This window comes from Citrus clementina, unplaced genomic scaffold (assembly GCF_000493195.1).
Source record: "Citrus clementina cultivar Clemenules unplaced genomic scaffold, Citrus_clementina_v1.0 scaffold_7, whole genome shotgun sequence".
Classification (NCBI taxonomy): domain Eukaryota; kingdom Viridiplantae; phylum Streptophyta; class Magnoliopsida; order Sapindales; family Rutaceae; genus Citrus; species Citrus x clementina.
Window position 1 is genome coordinate 20,714,508 of NW_006262075.1, and position 25,860 is coordinate 20,740,367.

The 25,860-nt window shown below is 39.3% G+C and overlaps 2 protein-coding genes and 1 non-coding gene across 4 annotated transcripts; all 3 read left to right on the forward strand.

Annotated features, from left to right (window-relative positions):
* Positions 1-25,860, forward strand: LOC18037403. 2 transcript variants are annotated; one of them, XM_024181392.1, is made up of 4 exons: positions 1-19; positions 22,773-23,070; positions 23,404-24,155; positions 25,079-25,860. In XM_024181392.1, exons 2-4 carry the CDS (start codon positions 22,783-22,785, stop codon positions 25,605-25,607), a joined length of 1,569 nt encoding a protein of 522 aa, XP_024037160.1. In that variant the 5' UTR covers positions 1-19; positions 22,773-22,782; the 3' UTR covers positions 25,608-25,860. The 2 variants fall into 2 exon arrangements, with proteins under 2 accessions (XP_024037160.1, XP_006428178.1); XM_006428115.2 differs by lacking the exon at positions 1-19 and having other exon boundaries at positions 22,695-23,070.
* On the forward strand, positions 60-10,830 carry LOC18037281. Its single transcript, XM_024181301.1, has 3 exons — positions 60-345; positions 8,602-9,355; positions 10,299-10,830. The coding sequence occupies exons 1-3, from the start codon at positions 60-62 to the stop codon at positions 10,828-10,830; spliced, it is 1,572 nt and encodes a 523-aa protein (XP_024037069.1).
* On the forward strand, positions 11,243-11,328 carry TRNAM-CAU. The gene is given in 2 exon segments: positions 11,243-11,280; positions 11,293-11,328. It is a non-coding gene; the product is annotated as a tRNA-Met (tRNA).

Sequence of the window (25,860 nt, forward strand, 5' to 3'; positions counted from 1 at the left end):
TTTCTTCGGGAAAACAGAGGATTTTGACTTCGATTTTGATCTAGAGATAAACAAACAAAATGAAGTCAGAAAATTTAACGATGGCTCTAGTGAATCTTGCAGGAATAATGGAGAGAGCTGATGTGTCGTTGCTACCAGGAGTGTACAAAGAAGTTGGTGCTGCTTTGCATACAGACCCCATAGGCTTGGACTCACTCACTTTGTTTAGATCCATTGTGCAATCCTCTTGTTACCCTTTGGCTGCTTACTTGTTTGTGCATCACAATCGTGCCCATGTCATTGCTCTTGGTGCTTTTCTCTGGGCTACCGCCACCTTTCTTGTTGCTATTTCCATTAATTTCTTTCAGATCTTTTTTCTTTTTTTTTTTGGTACTTTTCAAAAGATTACTCTTGATTAAATGGGGTTCCTTATGTTTCCGCGTGGCGTTATTTATATTTTGAATTGGCTATGTGGGTTATGATTGACAGATCTGAACTTGTTGGCTTGTTTTGGGGGTTACATTACATATATAGAGTGTTAAGCAAATAAAAGCACCAGGTCGGCCATGCTACTATTTCCACCCCAGCATGAATCACCTCAGCCAAATGGTACGAGCAGAACAGGGGTAACATGAGCTGATCAGAGACGAATATCGACTAGAATCAAATACCGAGCCGGTACCCGTCCCCCGAAAAGCGGAAACACAATCCCACAGAATCCCGTTAGTTGCGCTTTTCCCAGAACCGTTGAAGGACACGCGAGATCCACGTTTGCCCACAATGTAACAGTTAGAGTCCCATGAGGGGCTGCCACTACCCGAAAAAAGATGGAATGAATGGCAAACGGAAACGTGGGGACAGCGGCTATAAAAGAAGAAGAAATCGATAAAGAAGAAGAAATCGATGAAGAAAGAGAGAGAAAAATCGGAGAGAGGGAAAACACTGCCAAATTGAAATCAGGCAATTTTATTACAAACTTCGAGCAAATTAGAACCACTCTTGAATCAAAATTTAACTGTTTTCCCGTAAACACCTTGTGCTAACTTAGGCATCGGAGGGTTTATGCCGGCAAAACCACCGGCGTCTCTGATATGTTTTTGGTGAACGCAGGTCTAGTAAGGAAGAGGAGAGCGATTCCAACCCCAGTGGTTCGAGCAACAATCGATAACATAAACGTTGGTGACAGAATCTGGTCGGTCCAAGGGCGAGCAGATTTCAGCATCAACATTTTGACGCCGTCTGTGGGGAGCTGGATAAAAAGCTACCACCGAATTAGTAGTTACCGGAGAAACATCGAACGATTAGACATGGATTTGTCAAGGAAAGACGCTTTGAGGGAGGATAACGAATCGGGGGAGACAGTCACCCTTCAGGAAATTGCAAATGAAGCCCGAGAGAGGGTAATGCAAGATCGATTGGAGCGGATGGAGAAACAAATGGAGACTCTCACAGCCATATTGTTTGAGCTGAGGGACGAGCGGAGAAGGGATTGTGAAACCCCCGTGGGAAGAGACGAAGTTGGAGCAGAACTCAGCATCCGGGGACGTAGAGTCGAGGAAATCCCTCCGCCCCCAGATCAACCTAATGGGGTGCATCCCCATAGAAGTACTGGTCAGGTCCCAGGGGAACACGTGGATGAAGGGAGAGACCAACCTCGCCCCGGACGGATACTGGGAATTAATGGCCGAGGAGCCAGTGTTGATGAAGGAGAGCTCAGACAGCGGTTGCAGAACGTCGAGCAGGAGCAAGACCAGATAGCTACACGTGATCCTGATCGTGCTATAGAATTGGAGGGGGAGGTGCGCAGATTGGCGCAGGTGATAGAGGAGATGCAGGGCAAGAGAAAGCCCCCGAGCTAGAGGATAATGCTAGATGAAGAATCTCCGTTATCAACTGAGATCATGAGTACCATAATCCCAAGAGATTTCCGCTTCCCCGACCTCAAATACTCCGGGCGAAGTGATCCGCTGGTGCACATTGAGCGTTTCAACGACATGACGGGTGTGCAGGGGCTGACACCAGCTCAGAGGTGCATGGTGTTCCTGTTGACATTAGAGGGACGAGCCCGAGAATGGTACCGCAAGCTGCCCCGAAGAAGTATAAAAGGGTATGAGCAGATGTGCCAGGAGTTGGCCGAGCAGTTCCGAGGGGCAGTGGCCCCAGAGGACGATATGATGGAACTGATGGGGATGAAACAGGAGGAGCATGAATCTCTTTGAGATTTTGTAAAAAGATATCACTGAGCCGTGCTGGATCTGGGAGCTTTTAATCACCCGTAGGCGTTGAGGGGATTAAAAGAAGGTGTAAGAATCGGCCAGCTGTGGTATAACTTAAGAAGCCCCCTTGTACAGAATTACTCGTCGGGGTATGAGCAGGCGAGGCGAGATATAGAAATTGAAGAGGAGAAATCGGCAAGAATAAAAAGTGAACAGCTGGACGAGCTGAGGCGAAAGGAACGGAGAGCCCCGACATGGAGCGGGTCGGGAAAACGAGCTGGAGAATCTTCAGTGATGGGCGGAATATCGGCTCGGTCCCGCCCTTACCCCATAGCTCCGAGATCACAGCAGTTCCAGCACAACCGGGCTCAACCTCCGCGTCCCCCATTTCCGGATCGGCAACGAGAATTCCGGCGGATGGCCGCCCACCCCTATCACAACACTCCCAGAGCATCACATGCAACCAATTTCAGGGCTAGTCGACCAGATCAGTTAGCGATTGTGCCAGCCCGAGGTGACATTCATGATAACCGAGCAGTTCAGCTGATAGACCAGAGCTTGGCGTATAGACTGTACACTCTGTTAAAGATCTCCATAGAGGAATTGTATGAGAGGATCGAGGGACAAGGTTTACTGTACCCTCCAGCCCCAATAACAAAACTGACTCACCGACGGGATAAGAGCAGATTCTGCAAGTTCCACGATACTCACGGTCACACTATCAGCCAATGTCGGGACCTGAAGATTCTGGTGGAGGATTTGGTGAGGAACCGATACTTGGACGAGTATGTAGATGGAGTGTCCCCTGTCATGGAATCACAATATACACGGGATGAAGGGGTTGAGAGGGATTTGGAACGTGAACAGCCGACCATTCATGTAATAGCAGGAGGGCTAACATTGGCCGGGGATTCGAACAGGGCACGGAAGAACTATGGGAGATATGCCCTGACTAGCAAAGAAGTGCTTTTCAATTTACCGGCAACCAAGAAGGCAAAAGTGCGGCAAGTTCCCATTATGTGGACAGATGACGATGAAGAGGGTATCTTATATCCACATGAGGATGCATTGGTGATCAAGGCAATGGTGGCCGGTACAAAATTGCGACGAATACTAGTAGACACAGGCAGCTCGGTTGACATCCTGTTTAAGTCGGCTCTAGATGATATGAGGATCGCAGACTTGAAATTAGAGCAGACAAATACATCCTTAAAGGGATTTGGAGGGGGACGGTTAACTCTCATGGGGATCATCGAACTCCCAATTACTATGGGGACAAAGCCATTTGAAAGAACAATGATGCTGGATTTTGTCGTGGTAGAGGAAAGAAGCCCTTACCAGATGATATTGGGGAGACCATTCATGAGGATAAGCCAATGCGTTGTATCCACGCATTACTTGGCACTGAAATACAGAGTAAATGGGGTGGTTGGCGTAGTAAAAGGCGACTAGAGGATGACAAGGAGTTGTTATGCTACAGCGGCCAAGGAGACGTTGCAGGTTATCTCTCTAGATAATCGAGGAGACTCTAAAAAGGGCCGCCAAGAGCCTGTTGAGAAACTGGAGGAAGTTGCGGTAAGCAAAATACTCTACTAAATCTTCAATTTGATAAGTTATATTTGTCAAATGCATGGTGGCTTGGTGCACATGCATATATTTTGTATTTTTGTAACGCATTCAAATTTCAATAAAGATGAATTCAGTATGGAATCCCCCGGCTAATAAGCCCACAAAAATCTTACTAAGGCAAGTAAGTGCCTACTTCTGCTCGGTCAACGAAAGACCAGCAGCTAAATTTACGAAGATTCTACTAAGGCAAGTAAGTGCCTACTTCTGCTCGGTCAAACGAAAGACTAGCAGCTAATCTACTAAAGCGAGTAAGTGCCTACTTCTACTCGGTCAACGAAAGACCAGCAGCTAAATTTACGAATATTCTACTAAGGCAAGTAAGTGCCTACTTCTGCTCGGTCAACGAAAGACCAGCAACTAAATTTACGAAGATTCTACTAAGGCAAGTAAGTGCCTACTTCTGCTCGGTCAAACGAAAGACTAGCAGCTAATCTACTAAAGCGAGTAAGTGCCTACTTCTACTCGGTCAACGAAAGACCAGCAGCTAAATTTACGAATATTCTACTAAGGCAAGTAAGTGCCTACTTCTGCTCGGTCAACGAAAGACCAGCAGCTAAATTTACGAATATTATACTAAAGCGAGTAAGTACCTACTTCTGCTCGGTCAACGAAAGACCAGCAGCTAATCTAGTAAGGCAAGAAAGTGCCCGATTCTGCTCGGTAAAACGAATGACCAGCAGCTAATCTACTAAAGCGAGTAAGTGTCTGCTTCTGCTCGGTCAAACGAAAGACCAGCAGCTAATCTAGTAAGGCAAAAAAGTGCCCGCTTCTGCTCGGTCAAACGAAAGACCAGCAGCTAATCTACTAAAGCGAGTAAGTGCCTGCTTCTGCTCGGTCAAACGAAAGACCAGCAACTAATCTAGTAAAGCAAGAAAGTTCCTGCTTCTGCTCGGTCACCAAAAGACCAGCAGCTAATTTATGAAAATTTTACTAAGGCAAGAAAGTGCCTACTTCTGCTCGGACAACGAAGGGCCAGCAGCTAAATTTATGAGACTTTTACTAAGGCAAATATGTGTCTGCTCCTGCTCAGTCACCAAAGACCAGCAGACGATTTTAAGAAAATTTTTACCAAGGCAAACAGATGCCTATTCCTGTTCGATGCACTAAAGAACCAACAGGCGAAACCAGATAAGAAAGCCAATAGAGAACATTTAAGAAATTTTTTATATAAACGTTCAAATGTTTACAGGGCAAATGAAAAACTACAGTCTTCACAAAAATAGACCTAAGGATTAGGAGGATCAACGGCCTCAGCAGGTGAAGGGTCAGCTACCTCGGGAGGTGGAAGATCAGCAACATCGGGAGGAGGAGGCATGGACCCCTGCCCCACTTCAAAAGCACGCTGCCCAGCTTCACCCTCCTGCTCCCCATTCAAAGGAACCTCCGCCTGCTCCTGCTCATCCTGCTCCTTATCTCCCTGGCCGGCCCCAGTCATATACCTCTCCACCCCAGATTCCAGCTTGCTCATGTCGAGCTCGGGGTATTCTTCCTTGAGTACAGACATGATGCACTTATAGCTGAAAGCAACCCCGGAGTTATACTCAGCATCCAACCGATCATCCACATCAGCGGATTTACCTTTCTCTTCAGCCAGCTGGTCACTCAGGGATTTGATCTCTCCCTCAAGGGCGGTCCTCAGAGTATCTCTTTCACTTTGAGTAGCTTGAAGATCGGATTTCAGATCACCCAGCTCACCCTCAAGCTTGGAGGAAGTAGACTCAGCAATCGCAACTTTCTCCTCAAGCTCCGTAAGCTGCTTGTTCAGCTCGGCCAGCTTCTCCTTGGACCGATCAGCAGATTCGGCTTTCTTTTTCAACTCCTGGTTATCAGCTTGGAGCTTCCTCTCATGACGCGCGGACCCGGTCTTGTAACACGAAACCATTGTGGCCAGTCTGAAGGAGACTCTTTGAACAGAAGCAGCTAACTCGGAGAGGTCCATGCTCTCGATGTCCTTCACCATCTTAGGCCCAACCGATCTTTTGTAATCTTTCTGATATGAGCTCAGGTAGTCACCTTGATCCCGAGATGGAAGAGGAGAAGATCGGTCTCCAGACTGCAAGCTGACCTCAGGACTCTTGTCGGAGGTTTTCTCCCCACCACTCTTACGGGGTGGGGGAGGGGGCAGAGCAGGGACATGAGCCTTGGAGGGACCGACGCTGCTTTTCTTTGGAGGAGGGGGAAGGTTGCTGGAGCTACTCGGAGCCCGACCACGCTTCCTGCTCATCGCGCTGAGGATCTTGTTATCCATTCCAGCTGCTATGTCTACTAGGCCCGAACCGACCAGGTTTGTTGGCGACAGGAGGTCTTGGCAGGTAGACGCGTTCAACAGAGCAGTTTCCACCTGAAGCAAAGGTCGGTCTTCAAGCCCCTTTATCAAACCCCACGACTCTGAAAGAACAGACAAGGTTAAAGAACCCAATAAGTAACACGTCGAGAAAGAGTATAGGCAAAAAATGAACGACCTGGGGTGACAAAATGTGTTGGAAGGTAAATATCACCACCCAACGAACGAGCTGCTGGACACTAAGCTCCTCCAGCAAAGAAGAATTTGTTCTTTCAATTTTTGCACGAGGAGGGGAAACCAGTGATTGACTTTCTCTTTGCGGAACTGGACATGAAGTAATACCAGCCCGCCTCCCTTGGGCTGCTCCGCAGCTGATACAGATGTTTCACTTCAACAAGGGAAGGTTCCTCCGACCCGCACCTCTCCCACAACACAAACATTGCCGAGAGAACCCTCCACCCGTTCGGGTGTAGCTGACCTGGGGTCAGGTGCATACCCCCCAATATTTTGACAAAATAACGCTGAAGGGGCAGCCGAGCTCCTAGTTTGAAACTCTCTAGGTGCATTGTCACATACCCCCGTGGAGGCCGACTAGGAACATCACCCTTCCCAGGAACTACAAGGAAAACCTCCTCAGGAATGTCGTAGAGGTTCCTAAGCTTGAATAAGTCAGTTTGGGTGGTGGCACAGGCTATGTAATCAATAGGGTAGGAATCAGCCTCCACCCTATGGCCAAGATTCCTTTTCTTAGCAGGACCGCTCGGTCCGGAACTGCTCCCCTCACCATCGCCAACTCCTTCAGGGATCCCAACCCCACCAGAGCTGTGGTTCTCACCAGATCCCGACGCAGGTCCACCTCTATTCCCTAAAAGCTCTAGTTCGGGAGAGGAAGAAACAACCAAGGGGCATGGGTACTCAAGGGTATTCCTGCCATGGGAAGGACCTACATTACTGGAGGGACCTAAGAAATCGGTGGGTATTGACACGTTGAGGCCTGAATCCCCTGATTCTTCATCATCCTCATCAACAATTAATTTTCTTTTTCGGTTTGACATATCGGAACCTCAAAAGAAACAAAGAAAACTCGAGTATATGGACACAAAAAGGGCAACACAGAACCCAATCAACAACAACCAGAGGAGAAGTTAAAGGCAATACCTGGATTGAACTGGCACTGATGGCGCGACCGTGATAGAGAAAAAATCCAGCGAGTGGATACTCCAGACACGAGAAGTGTAAGCAAAGTTCAGAGAGGGAGTTAGTTAACGACGAAGAGATGAATAACAAAGCGATGAAGATATAAGTCTAGGGATTTGAAACGAAAAGGGGGAAATGAAAGCATTTAAGTGATAGAGACGCCAGCTCACTCACCGTACATCAAGGACAGATAGCCCGTCGTTTCAAATTTCAAATACGAAGAGTCGGGAGATGCCACGTCACCAATCGTTATAAGAGGTCAGGCTAGATGCAAGCCCAGATACGCAATGGACATACTCATTTAGGCCCATGATCAGGTCAAAATCTCCCCTGAAGAAAAATGATACCTCAGGTCCAACCCGGTAGACGGAAGACCAGATGAGAAGCCCCCGGATTGGTAAGATTTGACTATCAATTTCTACTCTTGACTCATTTCACTCACAAGACCAGAAACTGGGGGACTGGTGTTAAGCAAATAAAAGCACCAGGTCGGCCATGCTACTATTTCCACCCCAGCATGAATCACCTCAGCCAAATGGTACGAGCAGAACAGGGGTAACATGAGCTGATCAGAGACGAATACCGACCAGAATCAAATACCGAGCCGGTACCCGTCCCCCGAAAAGCGGAAACACGATCCCACAGAATCGCGGTAGTTGCGCTTTTCCCAGAACCGTTGAAGGACACGCGAGATCCACGTTTGCCCACAATGTAACAGTTAGAGTCCCATGAGGGGCTGCCACTACCCGAAAAAGGTGGGATGAATGGCAAACGGAAACGTGGGGACAGCGGCTATAAAAGAAGAAGAAATTGATGAAGAAAGAGAGAGAAAAATCGGAGAGAGGGAAAACGCTGCCAAATTGAAACCAGTCAATTTTATTACAAACTTCGAGCAAATTAGAACCACTCTTGAATCAAAATTTAACTGTTTTCCCGTAAACACCTTGTACTAACTTAGGCATCGGAGGGTTTACGCCGGCAAAACCACCGGCGTCTCTGATCTGTTTTTGGTGAACGCAGGTCTAGTAAGGAAGAGGAGAGCGATTCCAACCCCAATGGTTCGAGCAACAGTCGATAACATAAACGTTGGTGACAGAATCTGGTCGGTCCAAGGGCGAGCAAATTTCAGCATCAACATAGAGTGAATTAATTTTTACAGAACAAAAAAATACTATACAATGTAAAGTCTGCCTGCTTGTTTAGTTTAAATCTTTGCATTTTCTAGAACAAACGAATGCTGTAAGAATCTACGTTTTCCTTGGCTTGACAGAATGCATATTTGATTTTTGGTTCATTAGGTGGCAGTCTCAAGAGGTTTGAATGGTGTAGGACTTGCCATTGTCACACCAGCCATTCAGTCTCTTGTTGCTGATTCCACTGATGAAAGCAACCGCGGTATGGCCTTTGGATGGTTACAACTAACAGCAAACGTTGGCTCCATCATTGGTGGACTATGCTCAGTACTAACAGCTTCAACATCATTCATGGGAATTCCCGGTTGGAGAATTGCTTTTCATCTGGTAGGACTGATAAGTGTTATAGTTGGCATATTAGTCCATCTATTTGCTAAAGATCCTCGCTGCTCAGATGGTGAGAGTAGAGCTGAAGATCAAAAACCGCATAAGCCCTTTTTATCAGATATGAAGGACTTAATCAAAGAAGCGAAGATGGTTATTAATATCCCGTCTTTCCAAATAATTGTGGCTCAAGGTGTATCTGGATCATTTCCTTGGTCAGCTTTGTCATTTGCGCCTATGTGGTTAGAACTCAGTGGTTTCGCCCATGGATCAACAGCATTTCTGCTGACCCTCTTTACAATTGCTGGTTCTCTTGGGGGTCTATTTGGTGGATGGATGGGGGATACTCTTGCCAAACGGTTACCAAATTCTGGGAGAATTATTCTCTCTCAAATCAGTTCTGGCTCTGCCATTCCTATAGCAGCTGTTTTGCTATTGGTTTTGCCTGATGATCCATCCACTGGATTCATGCATGGTCTGGTCTTGGTCATCATGGGATTGTGCATATCCTGGAATGCTCCCGCGGCAAACAAGTACGTATGCTTGACCACATTGTTATTATTCCCGTTGTCCTAGTACTAACTAGAACCAGGTTTTTTGTTTTAGGGTTGGGTGTGGAAGATAATGAAGAGCAACAAACCATTCTTCATCATTTATCATGGCAGAAAAGTTTATGAAATATCCATAGGCCAGAACAAAACTCCAATAGTTTCACTCTAAGTTATCTTAATCATCTTCTAACACAGTGCTTAACAGTAGATGTCCACTAAAACACAACCAAACCAAACAATGGTTGAGGTTTCTCTTTGAAGGAGTAAATGGTGCAGTGGCTGCAAAAGCATCGTTTCAACAGAACGTAGCTTCGACAATTCCCCCTAACTTGCACACTTTTTAAGCTGGGAAACTTTGATCCACTCTAGGTCATATACTCATATAAATGCTTATTAAATCACCGTGATCACCAGGTCTGGGATAACCATTTTGCTGAAATGTGAGTTTTTAAATTTCTAAAGAAACGCAAAAGGTTCAAAACTTATTTCAGAACCTGAAGGTATATTAGTCTTGAGTTTGCAAGTGAGTATGTTGGGCGGAGTCTTAGTAGAACTGGTAACATTTTCGATAAGCACCGTATGACAGCAAGAAAATCAGACACATGGACTGCATCAAATTGTCAACAACACAAGACAATAAACACGCTATTACAAGGGAAGAACTAAATAGGCATGGTTCATGGATTATTTTAGTTTTTTTTTGTTTCGCAAAAATAAGCAATCTTCAATTCACTAGACTTCTTTGCTTGACTAAGAAGTGTCGACATTCGATCATAATTGTTAAGACTTCTTCATCAGGTAACACATCCTAGGAAAGATCTGGATGGTGATTCCTTTCCTTTCTATAGGAGTCCTGTCTGAAAATCATTGTGATATTATATATGTTGTTTAATGTTATTCCATAGCATTTAACCACTGCCTATAGTCCAATTTTTGCAGAGATAGTTCCTGAGAGATCTCGAACAACCATCTACGCATTGGACAGATCATTCGAGTCCATACTAGCATCATTTGCTCCCCCTGTGGTTGGACTTCTGGGTCAGCATGTTTATGGCTATAAACCAGTTCCCAAAGCAGCATCAAACTCTGCGGAGGTTGAAACAGATAGAGAGAATGCAGCATCACTAGCCAAGGCACTCTACACTGCAATTGGCATTCCAATGGCTATATGTTGCTTCATCTACTCCTTCCTATATTGCACGTACCCAAGAGACCGTGAGAGAGCGAGGATGGATGCATTGATAGAATCTGAAATGCAAAAGTTAGAAGCAGATAACGTTCCTTCACTGGGGAATTACTATCAACGTCGGTTTTCAGAATCAAAAGAGCTTAGTGAAAAGGAAGTAATCGATATTGACATAGAATATGAAGGAGAGGAGAGCACTGATTTGGATGATAATGATAAGAAGTCTTTGCTTCCCCATCAAGCAGCACTCTCAAACTTACAACACAGATGAGTTTCTCTGGCAGAGCTGAATTTTGTGAATAAAATAAAGCAGATGCTGTAAAAAACTTCAACAACAGTATTTACCGAATTGATATACTATTTTGTGGAACTTTTATTAAGTTTATGAACTCGAGAGAAATTTTGAAAACTTACGCACCCGGTTAACTTGTTTTCTTGTTATGATGTTAATCCCTTGATTATTCATTTTGCAATTCAAGCGTGTTAATTCCGGTCCAAACCTCTAAGCTTGAATAACAATTTATGATGTTATAAAGCATCATAAATGATCTGGTGAATACTGCACCGCACAACTGAAGCAATTTATGAATTGTTTTTGGATTTACCAAAGCAACAGCACAGGGGATCCTAATAGAGTCTAGTGCAATAAAACATTTATACTTCTTTGGGTCCAAACTTTCGGCGGGGTGATGGCGCAGTTGGCTAGCGCGTAGGTCTCATAGCTTTCTGAGTAATCCTGAGGTCGAGAGTTCGAGCCTCTCTCACCCCATAAATGTTTTTTTGGGTTTGTTTTTCATTTGAGGAAATTTAACTGTTCTTTTCATTACATGAAGTAACATGAAAGCCTTAAATTAATTGACCATTTTGTTATAAATTTATTTATTGCTTGAGATTTCTGAATTCCGATGTTCTCCATAAACTTGCCTTGAGAGCAATGAAAAAAACATAGTAGCACTTCAATTTTCAGTCAGCCATGCTGCATAAATTAATGTCATTTCTCGGCTGTATTCACTTCTTAGTTAGGAATAACGCGGCTTTCATATTGAGAGATTGTTACCTAGTGGCTTTCATTTGCATATATATGCTAGGAAAAGTTAAGAAGAATGCACCTATCATAGGTACACACATTTGCACATAATTGCATTCAAATCGGGGAGGTAAAGATTAAAGAGGGACCAGATCCCGAAACATTACTAATTTATTGCTTTATCAAAAAGAAGTTGAAAAATGGCTCTGATATTATCCTCATGCATGGCCTTAATTATTAACAATCCTCTACTCTTTCTTCATGTTCATACCAAATGCTGGGTTCGCTGTAAAGCCAAACATCTATCTTATACCTTTGCTCGGTTTACTTTGAAACCAAAATGTTATCTGGTCAATCAGCAAAAATGATCACATTTACAACAAATGGCAATCAAGTTTATCTTAGCTTATAGACAACTCAACAATCAAAAGGTGCACTTTGCCTGATCACCATCAATACTACCTAAGCATAAATTAGTGAACTTGAGCCCATTGCCTGGGAATCTCAATTCCTCAGTCATAAAACATGGGAGACGAGCGGGATCCAAGTGTACGGGACCTACCAAAATGGGATATTTTAGTAATCTCCTATACGGGAAAGAATAATAAAAATAAAGTGCCAAATTTCAGTGCACATAAATCAAACTATTGGTCTCTCATGGTCACATTGGTGATTATTAATTCTATTACTGGGATAATGATCTATATAGTTCTAGTTCTGGATATCCCCACAACACTAACATTTGCCTTTTATAAGGTAGAAAAATGATTTAAAAATAATGATTGGCATCTCAAATTTTAAATTTCATCTCAAATGATTTATTATTTATTGAATGGTTGGTATTTTTTTTTTAATAAAATATAAGTGAAAATTTAATTGTCTCAATGATCAATTGATAAATACCATTTCATTTGAGATATTTTTTTGAGATGTGTTGCACTAGTCATGATTTAATATTGTGGACCCTTGTAACGTAGAAAATTGATGAATAGTCAAGTAAAGTTAAATGAAGTCAACTTTATTAACTGAAACCGTTAAGGCTCCGTTTGGTACAACTTTTCAAGTAGAGATTATTTAAATAGAATTTTTGTTAGTGGAACTTTTATAAATAGAACTTTTGCTAATAAAATTTTAGTTGTTTGGTTGTCAATAAGATATTTAATTAAAAAATTTATGAAAGTACTTTAATAGGCAATCTTTTTAAAGTTATGTTATAAAAAAATAAAATAAAATAGCCAAATAATTAGAATATATTTTTGATATTTTAACATTTAAAAATAAATTTTCAACCTTTACTCTAAAAAACTCAAAATTTAAGCTTTTACTAGTAGAGACAAAATAACTTATTTAGAGCATCACCAAAAAAACTCTTCAAATAAGATTTTATTACTTATTTAAAGAACCACATCAATATTTAAGACTCCAAAAGACACTTTTATTAAAATTCATCAAATAAAAAATTCTTTAAATTTGGAGAGTTGCTTTCTCCCGCTTCAATTTATATTTTATTACTTTTCATTGAAGAAAGAGAGAGAAATGCTTTAATTGATATTGGCTTTTCCTTTAAAAAAATAATTATTTGATTAAAATAATATTAATTTATTTCTATTTGAAGAGTCTTTTAGAGAATAACATATTTGTTCACACTTCTATTTGCTACATAGGTAAGCAAATAGATATTTGAAGAGTAAGATTTATAGAGGCTTTTGGATATGCTCTTAAACTTCAAAAATTCTATTAGAAAAATAACCAAACAACCACAAAAATTATTATAAGATCTTATAAGATTAAATAAATACTTATGATCATTAAATAAGTAATTACAAACATGCACTAAACCCATTCCAACTTTTCCTACTTAAGACCATCTCCAATGTGACACCAAAATTAACACCAAATCATCTTTTACATCATTTTTGATGTAAAATGCTTCTCCAATGTAACACCAAAATGGTGTTATCGGAAAAAAAGTCTCAAATATCCTTACTATTTTTTCTTATTTACATATATGTCCTATTCTATATAATATTTTAAGTTATTATTATTTTTTTGTTATTATTTTTATTTCATTTTTTAATTTTTGAATATTATACTAATATTTTAAATTAAAAAATTCAACACAAAAATTAATAATAAAAATAAAATGCCAATAACATTAATTACTAGCTTACATATTACAAAATTAAAAATACAAAATTAAATTAACACAAATTAAAAAAGCTACTACTATTAGCATAAATTAGAACAATTATTTAACAATCTGGGAGATCATTATTAGATCCTCTAATATCATTAAAATATTGGCCAATATTATTGGAAGTATTTTGAGATACTTGGCCTTACTGAGATCTTCTCTGCAAAATCTTAATTTGTTCATTTTGAAAATATTGATGTAAGCTCGGATCACTTATCGATTTTAAATCTTTAAGTAAAATTTTGTTTTCTTCACGATATGTGACCATCTCCGAAATGCACTAATTGATCATTTATGGGATGAATTTAGTAATTTGAATAACTACAATATTATTATTGTTATTGTATTTTTCTATATTAATGTAATTGTTAGAGTGCAATTTATGCACTAGTTTTGCATTGTTTACTTCCCTTAATATCTATGTTTTGCACTTAATAATAATGATTTACTTGTGTTTTACTTTTGTAGGTGCAATTCTATTGATTGGTGATAAAATTGAGCTAAAAGATGATGTTTAAGGATGATTGTTCTCTTGGAGAAATTATGAGCGTCAGAAGAACTTTGTTGATAAGGCGTGGGCGCGTGCTGTCAACTGCGGACCTGCAGTTTTTAGTTTAACGTGTTTTGTATTTTTGGTTATTTTTGTAATTACGAATTTAATATTCAGATATTAGTATTTTATTTTAAATAGAATTCTAAAAGAGAAGAGAGAGAGAGTATTTAAGGGAGGAATCTATTGTGAAAAGGGGGGGATTTTTGGATTGGAGAAAAAAAAGAGAAACCCTAGATTTAATTTTTCTCTCCTCTCTATGAAGAACTAAACCTATTTTTCTGGTTGAAGGATAACGAAGCTTTGATTCATCACTACTGTGAGATCTTTCTTGTGCTTTAATTGTTTTATTGCTTTTTGGGTATTTGTTTATTCTCTGAATTAGTTTCATGATTATGTTTGTTAATTAGGTAATTGGCCACTATTTAATTATCAACTTAATCTATTGTCAATTAAAGGATTCATCGTATGAAGAATTTAATGCTTGTGACAAATAACATAGCAGAGAGTTGTGTTGTGAGAATAAACAATCTAATTTAAATGAATTATCATATGTGTTGATTAGGATTTGGGTCTCTCTGGTTTTTCAGGCCGTCAATTGATTAAATTCTATGATCGTATCTAGGGTTGTCTATTGATTAGGGAAATAACCAACGGTCGTACCTTGGTTATCGACTAGTTAAGGAGAGATTGGCTATTAGAGGGTCTCAGTAGCTATAACCGGTCTATTCATGAGTAATAATAATCTATATTTGAATCAATGATCAGTAGTCGAATCAAGCTGAGTTAATTCCTTCAACCAGAGCTTTCTCCAATTTGAATTACAACTTTAATTTGCATTCTTGTTATTTTAATTTGATTTTTATTATTGTCAACAATTCCCCCATTTTACGTTTTACGTTTCAAAAGGATTTAATTAATTACCGATCTCTGTGGACACGACCCTGCTCAATCACTATACACAATTTATTTAGAGTAGGAATTTATTTTTGTTGGCTTCGACACCCATCAAATTTTGGCGCCGTTGCCGGGGATTGGTGTCATTTATTTAATCCTTTTTATGTTTTACTTGGTGTATGGTTCGTTTTTCTCGTACAGGTACACTTTCGTTTGATCCTGAAATTGAGAAGACAGCTCGCCAGGTGAGACAGCAGACGAAGCGAGCTAAGCAACGATCCTCGTCGCCTTTGCTTTCTGAAACAGATACAGTGCCTGATTTAGTTGAATCATCTAGCAATTCAGAAGAACAAGTGATGGATAGACCTGCACCTGTAGAAAGAACTCTTAGAGAGTTAGCTGAACCAGACTTGAATCAGCAACCACTCTGCATTCAATATGTAGATTTGGAGGTAAATTTTGAATTAAAGTCTGGTCTTATTCATTTATTACCCAAGTTTCATGGTTTTGCAGGTGAAGATCCTCATAAACATCTTAAGGAGTTTCATGTTGTGTGCTCAAGTATGAGGCCACAAGGCGTGACTGAAGAGCAGATTAAGCTGCGTGCTTTTTCGTTCTCTGTAGATGGGCTAGCTAAAGATTGGTTGTACTACTTGCCTCCTGGATCGATTACAACGTGAAATGGTTTGAAGAAGCAGTTCCTTGAGAAGTACTTTCCTGCTTCAAGAGCTGCCAACATCAGAAAAGATATTGTGGGATCAGACAACTTCCTGGGGAGACTTTGTATGAGTATTGTGAGCGATTCAAACAATTGTGTGCCAGCTATCCTCAGCATCAGATTTCTGATCAACTTTTTATTCAATATTTTTACGAAGGACTATCATTGATGGATAGAAGTATGATAGATGCTGCTAGTGGAGGCGTGTTGGTGAACAAGACCCCTACTCAAGCAAGGGAGCTGATATCAAATATGGCTGCCAACGCACAACAATTTGGCAGCAGACAAGATGCCACTTCAAGAACGGTGAATGAGGTAAATATTTCTTCTGTTGAACAACGTTTAGATAAACTTACTTCTCTTGTGGAAAAGTTTGTTGTAGGCAATGTGCAACAGGTGAAGACTTGTGGCATTTGTTACAATATGGGTCATTCAACTGATATGTGTCCTACACTCCAAGAAGAACCCGTTGAACAAGCCAATGCAGTTGGAGGATTTCCAGGCATGCCTCAGAGGAGGTATGATCCTTATGCACAAACATACAATCCGGGATGGAAGGATCATCCCAACTTCAGCTATGGAGTTAGGCCGTCAGGATTCCCACAACAGTATCCACCAAGACAACCAGCACCTCCACAATCAAACTCCAAGTTAGGTATATCTCTTGAAGAAATTGTTAAATCACTTGCGACTAACACTCAACAATTTCAGCAGGCAACTACAGCAAGCATTCAGAACTTGGAGAACCAAATGAGTCAATTGGCAACTACAGTGAGCCGTCTGGAGTCTCAAGTATTAGGGAGATTGCCTTCACAATCTGAGGTGAATCCAAAGCAAAACGTTAGTGCTGTCATCCTTAGAAGTGGGACGGAGTTGCAAGAGCCTAGTAAGAAAGTGACAAAGCATGTAGAAGATGAGCTTGAGAAGAATGAATTGATGCCTCAATCTCAAGATGCACAACCCACCAGAGCGAAACCCCTACCTATTGTGATACCTCCTCCTTTTCCAAGCCGGTTTGCAAAATCCAAGAAGGAGGAACAAGATAAAGACATCCTTGAGACATTTCGCAAGGTTGAGGTAAATATTCCTTTGTTAGATGCTATAAAATAAATACCTCGATATGCTAAAGTCCTTAAGGAACTGTGCACCTCCAAGAGAAAATTAAGAGGAGATAAAAAAGTTCACATGGGGGAGAATGTTTCAGCAGTTTTCCAAAAGAAACTACTTCCTAAGTGCAAGGATCCAGGTATGTTTACTATCCCTTGTAAAATTGGTAGTGTTAGAGTTGAAAAGGCTATGTTAGATCTAGGAGCTTCTATTAATGTCATGCCTCGTTCCATTTATTCATCTTTGAATGTTGGTCCATTAAAAGAAACTGGCGTGATAATTCAACTAGCTGATAGGTCTAATGCATATCCTGATGGGTTATTAGAAGATGTCTTAGTACAAGTTAATGAGTTGGTTTTTCCTGCTGATTTTTATGTACTTGATATGGAAGATGATAACTCCTCTAATTCTGTCCCAATTTTGCTAGGAAGACCTTTTCTTAAGACTGCTAGGACTAAAATGGATATACATAAAGGGACTCTCACTATGGAGTTTGATGGAGAGGTTATAGAATTCAATATGAATGATACCATGAAATATCCTAGTGAGGAACATTCGGTATTTTCTGTGGATGTTATTAACCCTATAGCGCAGGAAGTTTTTTACAAGGAAAAGACGAAGACATTTCATGATAGAATGATTTTGAGAAAGGAGTTCTCTGTTGGTCAAAAAGTTCTTCTTTTTCATTCTAAGCTTAAACTTTTTCCGGGTAAATTACGATCTTGCTGGGTTGGACCTTTTATTGTTACTAATGTTTTTCCTCATGGTGCAGTTGAGATTCGGAGTCCGACCTCTGACAAAGTTTTTAAGGTTAATGGTCATCGCTTAAAACCTTTTTATGAAGGTTTTTCGGTGAATATTGTGGAGAATGTGGCTCTCGAGAGTCCCAATTATGGAGATTGATGCATAAATGTGTCTAGCCAAAGACATAAAACAAAGGCGCTTTTTTGGGAGGCAACCCAAATGATTTTATTTGTTTTGGTTTTTGTTATATCTTCTTTTAATTTTGATTAAAAAAAAAAACTTTTGCTTATTTTGGTCAGAAGAAAATTTTTGATAAGGCGTGCCCACGTCTTAGCTAATAAGTACTTCTGTAATTTTTAAAGTAACATAGTTTTAAGGCGTGCCCACGTACTTAATAGAAAAGTACTTCTGAAATTTAATGCGTTTGCTTATTTTGGTTAGAAGAAAATTTTTTATAAGGCGTGCCCACGTACTTATTAGAAAAGTATTTCTGAAATTTTTAGTGTCTCAAAGTGATTCATCACTAAAAAAAAAAAAAAAATTATTTATTTATTTATTTTTCGTTCCTTTCTTTCTTTTTATTTATTTATTTATTTAAAAAAAAACCAAAAATCGAAAATCACTGTTCACTATTCACTGTTCACAAAATCCCTAATTTTCCAGAACTTGTTTTCTTCTCCAGCCGCTTGCAGCACACCAGCAGCAAACCAGCCCGCCGGAAAACGCACCATCTCGTGAGCGCAACACCAGCATCCCGTGTCTCGCAGCCCAGCAGCGCGCAACGAAGTCCCACCAGCGAAAGCAGCCGCGTGCAACGCAGCAAGCCCCAGCCATCACCATTGTGCGAAATCAGCAGCAACCGTGCACGCAACACATCCCGCGAAGCAGCAGCAGTAACGCCTAGCAACGCAGATCCTCAGCTCCAGCTCGCGCGCACAGCGCAAATCAATCCAGCAATCACCCTCGCGCAGTACATCAGTCCCGCGCGCGCAACGCAACGCAGCACCAGCGTCAGCCCAGCTCTCGCGCACAACACAGACCACACAGCGCGCAGATCCAGCAGCCCCAGCGCGCGCGCGCAACACAATCAGTGCCATCCCGCGTCCATCAAGCAAGCTCCAGCCGAGCAGCAATCGCAACACAACCAGCCTACGACCTGCATTCCAGGCGCGTGAATCGAAATCCGTGACAAGATGGAGCAGAATTTGGCCGCATACTTCAAGAGTGTGGGATTTATCCCACCATTCCCGCCAAGCCCATAGACGTTATGAGGATCAAAGCTCACAATTCAGGGAAGTTTTTGCCCTTAATCTTTTATCCTTACGCTTTAATTTTTATGTGAGCTTTGATTATCTTACATTGGGGACAATGTCAGTTCTTGGTGTGGGGGAGCGATTTTTGCATTATTGATGTCTGGAATTATTGTTTTCACTCTACTCATCCTTAAATGATTTTGGAGTTAGTATGCTTCATATATTATTAATTTTCTTTTCCTCTCTCTCTCACTACTCTTTTCCCATCTATCTCAAATTATTTACATCTATTTTTATTCTATCATACTCTTTCATCACTCACATTTTATCTTTCACTTTTCATATTACTACATACATCTTTCTCACTTCTTATCATTTTTACCTTTTCTTTTATATATCACTCATACCTTCTTCTCATTCTACACCACTATTGATGGTTGATTCATTTGAAGAGTGTACATGATTTGATGGCAAATTTATCAACTTTGTGAGGATTTGAGCCTATGAGCAACCACTTTGCTCTAATATTTTTGTTGTGTGAATATCAATCTTAGTTTGTTTATTCTAGAACTTGCTTTGTTATGCATGTTGCAGCCGCATTACGGGATTTTATGCATTAAAATGATAAGGGCAAACCCTTTTCCATTTTTCTATTCTCGCATTTTTTTTTTCTCTACCCGAAGACCTTTATTTGCTATCTTTGTTTGAGCCTTAACCATTACCCATCTAATTTTCTCCGTCTACTTAACCATTTTTCTTCTTTTTGAGCCTTAATTTAAGGAGATTTTTGGACTCATTGTGTGGATATATTTTGTTGCTTTTTCTACCTTGTAATAAAGTTTCTCAATTAGATCAACAAGCATTATGCTTGAATTAAATTGTGCAAGGTTCGTTTCTTTTGTTTGATTCAAAAACAAAAAAAAAAGAAAAAAAACAACAAAAAAAAGAGAAAAAAAAAAAGAAAAAAATGTTTACATTCTTGGTGACTTGAGTAGAAATAAGCATTTTGATATCATAAGTTCATTCAATGAGTTCATTCTTCTCATTTTGATCTCTTTTTCTTTCGTAAACCTTTCTTTTTCATTCAACCTATTTAACCCCATTACAACCCTTTTAAGACCCTTAGATTTTTGCATTTTATTCATGTTTTGTGGATTGAGATGTGATATATGAGCAAGCTTATGGTAATAGCATTCTTTGATTTGATTTGAGTGAATAAATGACACCCTAAACACTTTGAGTACATGGAGTGAAGTTATTGAGAGGGCTATTAAATCTTGTTGCACTTGAATTTTGAATGGATCTTCTTGGTGGTTGAATGTTCTTATTCTATCTTATGAAGTTCTATGCTTTAAAATCCTTGTCTCTCGAATGTTGATCGACTTAATTTCTTGAGGTATGCTTACTTAAAATTGTTTTTGGATGAGTTGAGATAAGAATTGAGTGGAGATTTGAGATTAATCTTGAGTTATATGCTTGAGGACAAGCATCATCTTGGTGTGGGGGAATTTGTTAGAGTGCAATTTATGCACTAGTTTTGCATTGTTTACTTCCCTTAATATCTATGTTTTGCACTTAATAATAATGATTTACTTGTGTTTTACTTTTGTAGGTGCAATTCTATTGATTGGTGATAAAATTGAGCTAAAAGATGATGTTTAAGGATGATTGTTCTCTTGGAGAAATTATGAGCGTCAGAAGAACTTTGTTGATAAGGCGTGGGCGCGTGCTGTCAACTGCGGACCTGCAGTTTTTAGTTTAACGTGTTTTGTATTTTTGGTTATTTTTGTAATTACGAATTTAATATTCAGATATTAGTATTTTATTTTAAATAGAATTCTAAAAGAGAAGAGAGAGAGAGTATTTAAGGGAGGAATCTATTGTGAAAAGGGGGGGATTTTTGGATTGGAGAAAAAAAAGAGAAACCCTAGATTTAATTTTTCTCTCCTCTCTATGAAGAACTAAACCTATTTTTCTGGTTGAAGGATAACGAAGCTTTGATTCATCACTACTGTGAGATCTTTCTTGTGCTTTAATTGTTTTATTGCTTTTTGGGTATTTGTTTATTCTCTGAATTAGTTTCATGATTATGTTTGTTAATTAGGTAATTGGCCACTATTTAATTATCAACTTAATCTATTGTCAATTAAAGGATTCATCGTATGAAGAATTTAATGCTTGTGACAAATAACATAGCAGAGAGTTGTGTTTTGAGAATAAACAATCTAATTTAAATGAATTATCATATGTGTTGATTAAGATTTGGGTCTCTCTGGTTTTTCAGGCTGTCAATTGATTAAATTCTATGATCGTATCTAGGGTTGTCTATTGATTAGGGAAATAACCAACGGTCGTACCTTGGTTATCGACTAGTTAAGGAGAGATTGGCTATTAGAGGGTCTCAGTAGCTATAACCGGTCTATTCATGAGTAATAATAATCTATATTTGAATCAATGATCAGTAGTCGAATCAAGCTGAGTTAATTCCTTCAACCAGAGCTTTCTCCAATTTGAATTACAACTTTAATTTGCATTCTTGTTATTTTAATTTGATTTTTATTATTGTCAACAATTCCCCCATTTTACGTTTTACGTTTCAAAAGGATTTAATTAATTACCGATCTCTGTGGACACGACCCTGCTCAATCACTATACACAATTTATTTAGAGTAGGAATTTATTTTTGTTGGCTTCGACACCCATCAGTAATGTTTAATTTTCATAATGTACTAATTTAGTTAATTAAATGCACATTTAATAATTTTCTATATTTTTTTGTTAATCGATAGAAAATTACTTATTACTTAATTATCTATATTAATAATAATATTTATTGTGTTAATTGAATTAATTCTTGAGAATTAAAAGAATAAAAAGAAGAATATTTTTTTTGGTGTAAAATTTGGTGTAAATGGGTTGGAAATGAAATAGTAATTTGGTGTGAAAAAGATACATTTTTTGTGTTGGTGTTACACCAAAATGATGTTAAGCATTGGAGATGCCCTATAAGGCATTGCATGGCTTGTGTATTTATAGAAAAACTCCAAAAAGTCTCTTTGATTTTCAATAAAGTCCTAACTTCAGTTTTTGACATTATCAACAAGGCTTTCATGAGTATCAATATGAAATTTTATGTAAAATTATGTTACATTAGTCCAATCTAAAGCTAAAACATTTTTCAATAAATTAAAAAGCTTTAATGAGTATAATATTTTTCACACTTACTCCTTAAGAGAATGCAAGAATTTGAAATCAATTAACTTGCTGCCCATTCATTTAATTAAGTGGGTATTTTTTTAATCTCGAAACGTTATTTTAAAATTAAAAAAATAGTTAAATACGACAAAAAAATTGTTAGGACAAATTTATTTTTGAGACCTAAAATCTCGGTTATGTCCCTTTGCCTAAAATTTATCCAAATGAAAAGAAACCGATGAAAAATTACTAGACATTAAATAAGAGTGTACTAACCTAAAGATAATGAATCCCAAAGTTCTTGCAGCAGCCACTGCCACTTTCTTTCCAACAAAGTTGAGACAAGAACACAACTACTGCACTCTCGCAGTCTCCAATATTAACCAATCAGAAACCTCCACGTATCCAAGCTCACAAGCTCTCTTATTGGCCGGCCCCACCCTAAAATATTCCATATTCCAAGTCAAAACTGAGAATCAAAAACAGAGCAACTACATCAAATCCTCTGTTTTCTTCGGGAAAACAGAGGATTAACAAGATGAAATCAGAAACTTTAACGATGGTTCTAGTGAATCTTGCAGGAATAATGGAGAGAGCTGATGAGTCATTGCTACCGGGAGTTTACAAAGAGGTTGGTGCTGCTTTGCGTACAGACCCCACAGGCTTGGGCTCACTCACTTTGTTTAGATCCATTGTGCAGTCCTCTTGTTACCCTTTGGCTGCTTACTTGTCTGTGCATCACAACCGTGCCCATGTCATTGCTCTTGGTGCTTTTCTCTGGGCTGCTGCCACCTTTCTTGTTGCCATCTCCACCACTTTTTTTCAGGTCTTTCCTCTTTTCTATTTCTTTTTCCTTCTCAAAAAATTATTTTTGATTAAATGGGGTTCCTTATTATATGTTTCTTGTTGACGTTATTTAGATTTTGAATTGGCTTTGTGGGTTATGATTGACAGATCTGGAACTTGTTGGCTTGTTTTGGGGGTTACATTACATATATAAAGTGAATTCATTTGTACAGGAAAAAAAAAATACTATACAATATAAAGCCTGCCTGTTTGTTTGAGTTTAAATCTTTCCAAGTTCTAGAACAAACGAACACTGTAAGAATCTATGTTTTCCTTGGCTTGACAAAATACATATTTCATTTTGGTTCATTAGGTGGCAGTCTCAAGAGGTTTGAATGGTATAGGACTTGCCATTGTCACACCATCTATTCAGTCTCTTGTTGCTGATTCAACTGATGAAAGCAACCGCGGTATGGCCTTTGGATGGCTACAACTAACAGGAAACTTTGGCTCCATCATTGGCGGACTATGTTCAGTACTAATAGCTTCAACGTCATTCATGGGAATTCCCGGTTGGAGAATTGCTTTTCATCTGGTAGGACTTATAAGTGTTATAGTTGGCATATTAGTCCATCTATTTGCTAAAGATCCTCGCTGCTCCGATGGTAAGAGTAGAGCTAAAGATCAGAAACCGCATACGGCCTTTTGGTCAGAAATGAAGGACTTAATCAAAGAAGCGAAGATGGTTATAAATATCCCGTCTTTCCAAATAATTGTGGCTCAAGGTGTATCTGGATCATTTCCTTGGTCAGCTTTGTCATTTGCGCCTATGTGGTTAGAACTCATTGGTTTCTCACATGGGTTAACAGCATTTCTCATGACCCTATTTACAATTGCTGGTTCTCTTGGGGGTCTATTTGGTGGATGGATGGGGGATACTCTTGCCAAACGGTTACCAAATTCTGGGAGAATTATTCTCTCTCAAATCAGTTCTGGCTCTGCCATTCCTATAGCAGCTGTTTTGCTATTGGTTTTGCCTGATGATCCATCCACTGGATTCATGCATGGTCTGGTCTTGGTCATCATGGGATTGTGCATATCCTGGAACGCTCCCGCGACAAACAAGTACGTATGCTTGACCACATGGTTATTATTCCCGTTGTCCTAGTACTAACTAGAACCCAGTTTTTTGTTTTAGGGTTGGGTGTGGAAGATAATGAAGAGCAATAAACCATTGCTTCATCATTTATCATGGCAGAAAAGTTTATGAATATCCGTAGTCCAGAACAAAACTCCAATAGTTTCACTCTAAGTTATCTTGATCATCTTCTAACACAGTGTTAACAGTAAATGTCCACTAAAACACAACCAAACCAAACAATGGTCTGGGTTTCTCTTTGAAGGAGTAAATGGCGCAATGGCTGCAATAGCATTGTTTAAACAGAGCATAACTTGCACCCTTTTTGAGGTGGGAAACTTTGATCTACTCTAGGTCATATGCTCATATAAATGCTTATTGGAATATAAATCACCATGATCACTAGGTCTAGGATACCATTCTGCTGAAATGTGAGTTTTTAGTCCGAAATTTCTAAAGAAACTCAAAGGTTCAAATCTTATTTTGATCATTTCAGAACCTGAAGATATATTACTCATGAGTTTTCAAATAAGTATGTTGGGAACTGGTAACATTTTCAATAAGCACCATATAACAGCAAGAAATCAGACTAATGGACTGCATCAAATTGTCAACACCCTATTACAAGGACAGAACTATGTAGACATGATTCATGAATTATTCTAGTTTTTTTCCCGAAAAATAAGCAATCTTCAATTCACTATACTTCTTTGCTTGACTAAGAAGTGTCGACATTCGATCATAATTGTTAAGACTTCTTCTTCAGGTAACACATCCAAGGAAAGATCTGAATGGTGGTTACCTTGCAGCATTATGTTCTTTCCTTTCTATAGGAATACTGTCTGAAAATCATTGTGATATTATATATGTTGTTTAATGTTATTTCATAGCATTTAACCATTGCCTACAGTCCAATATTTGCAGAAATAGTTCCTGAGAGATCTCGAACTAGCATCTATGCATTGGACAGATCATTCGAGTCCATACTAGCATCATTTGCTCCCCCTGTTGTTGGACTTCTGGCTCAGAATGTTTATGGCTATAAACCAGTTCCCAAAGGAGCATCAAACTCTGTGGAGCTTGAAACAGATAGAGAGAATGCAGCATCACTTGCCAAGGCACTATACACTGCAATTGGCATTCCAATGACTATATGTTGCTTCATCTACTCCTTCCTATATCACACGTACCCAAGAGACCGTGAGAGAGCGAGGATGGATGCATTGATAGAATCTGAAATGCAAAAGTTAGAAGCGGACAACGCTCCTTCATCGGAGAAATACTCTCAACGTCAGTTTTCAGAATCAAAAGAGCTTAATGAAAAGAAAGTAACTGATATTGACATAGAACATGGAGGAGAGGAAAGCACTGATATCGATGATAATGATAAGAAGTCTTTGCTTCCCCATCAAGTAACATTCTCAAACTTACAACACTGATGACTTTCTCTGGCAAAAGTTGGACCTTGTGAATAAAATAGAGCAGATGATGGAAAAGCTTCAACAATAGGATTTAGCGAAATTGATATACCATTTTAATGGCAAAAGTTGGATCATTTTGAAAACTTATGCACGCGGTTAATTTGTTTTCTTGTTATGATGTTAATCCCTTGATTGTTCATTCTGCAATTCAAGCATGTTAATTCCGGTCCAAACTTCTAGCTTGAATAACAATTCACGATGTTATAAACCA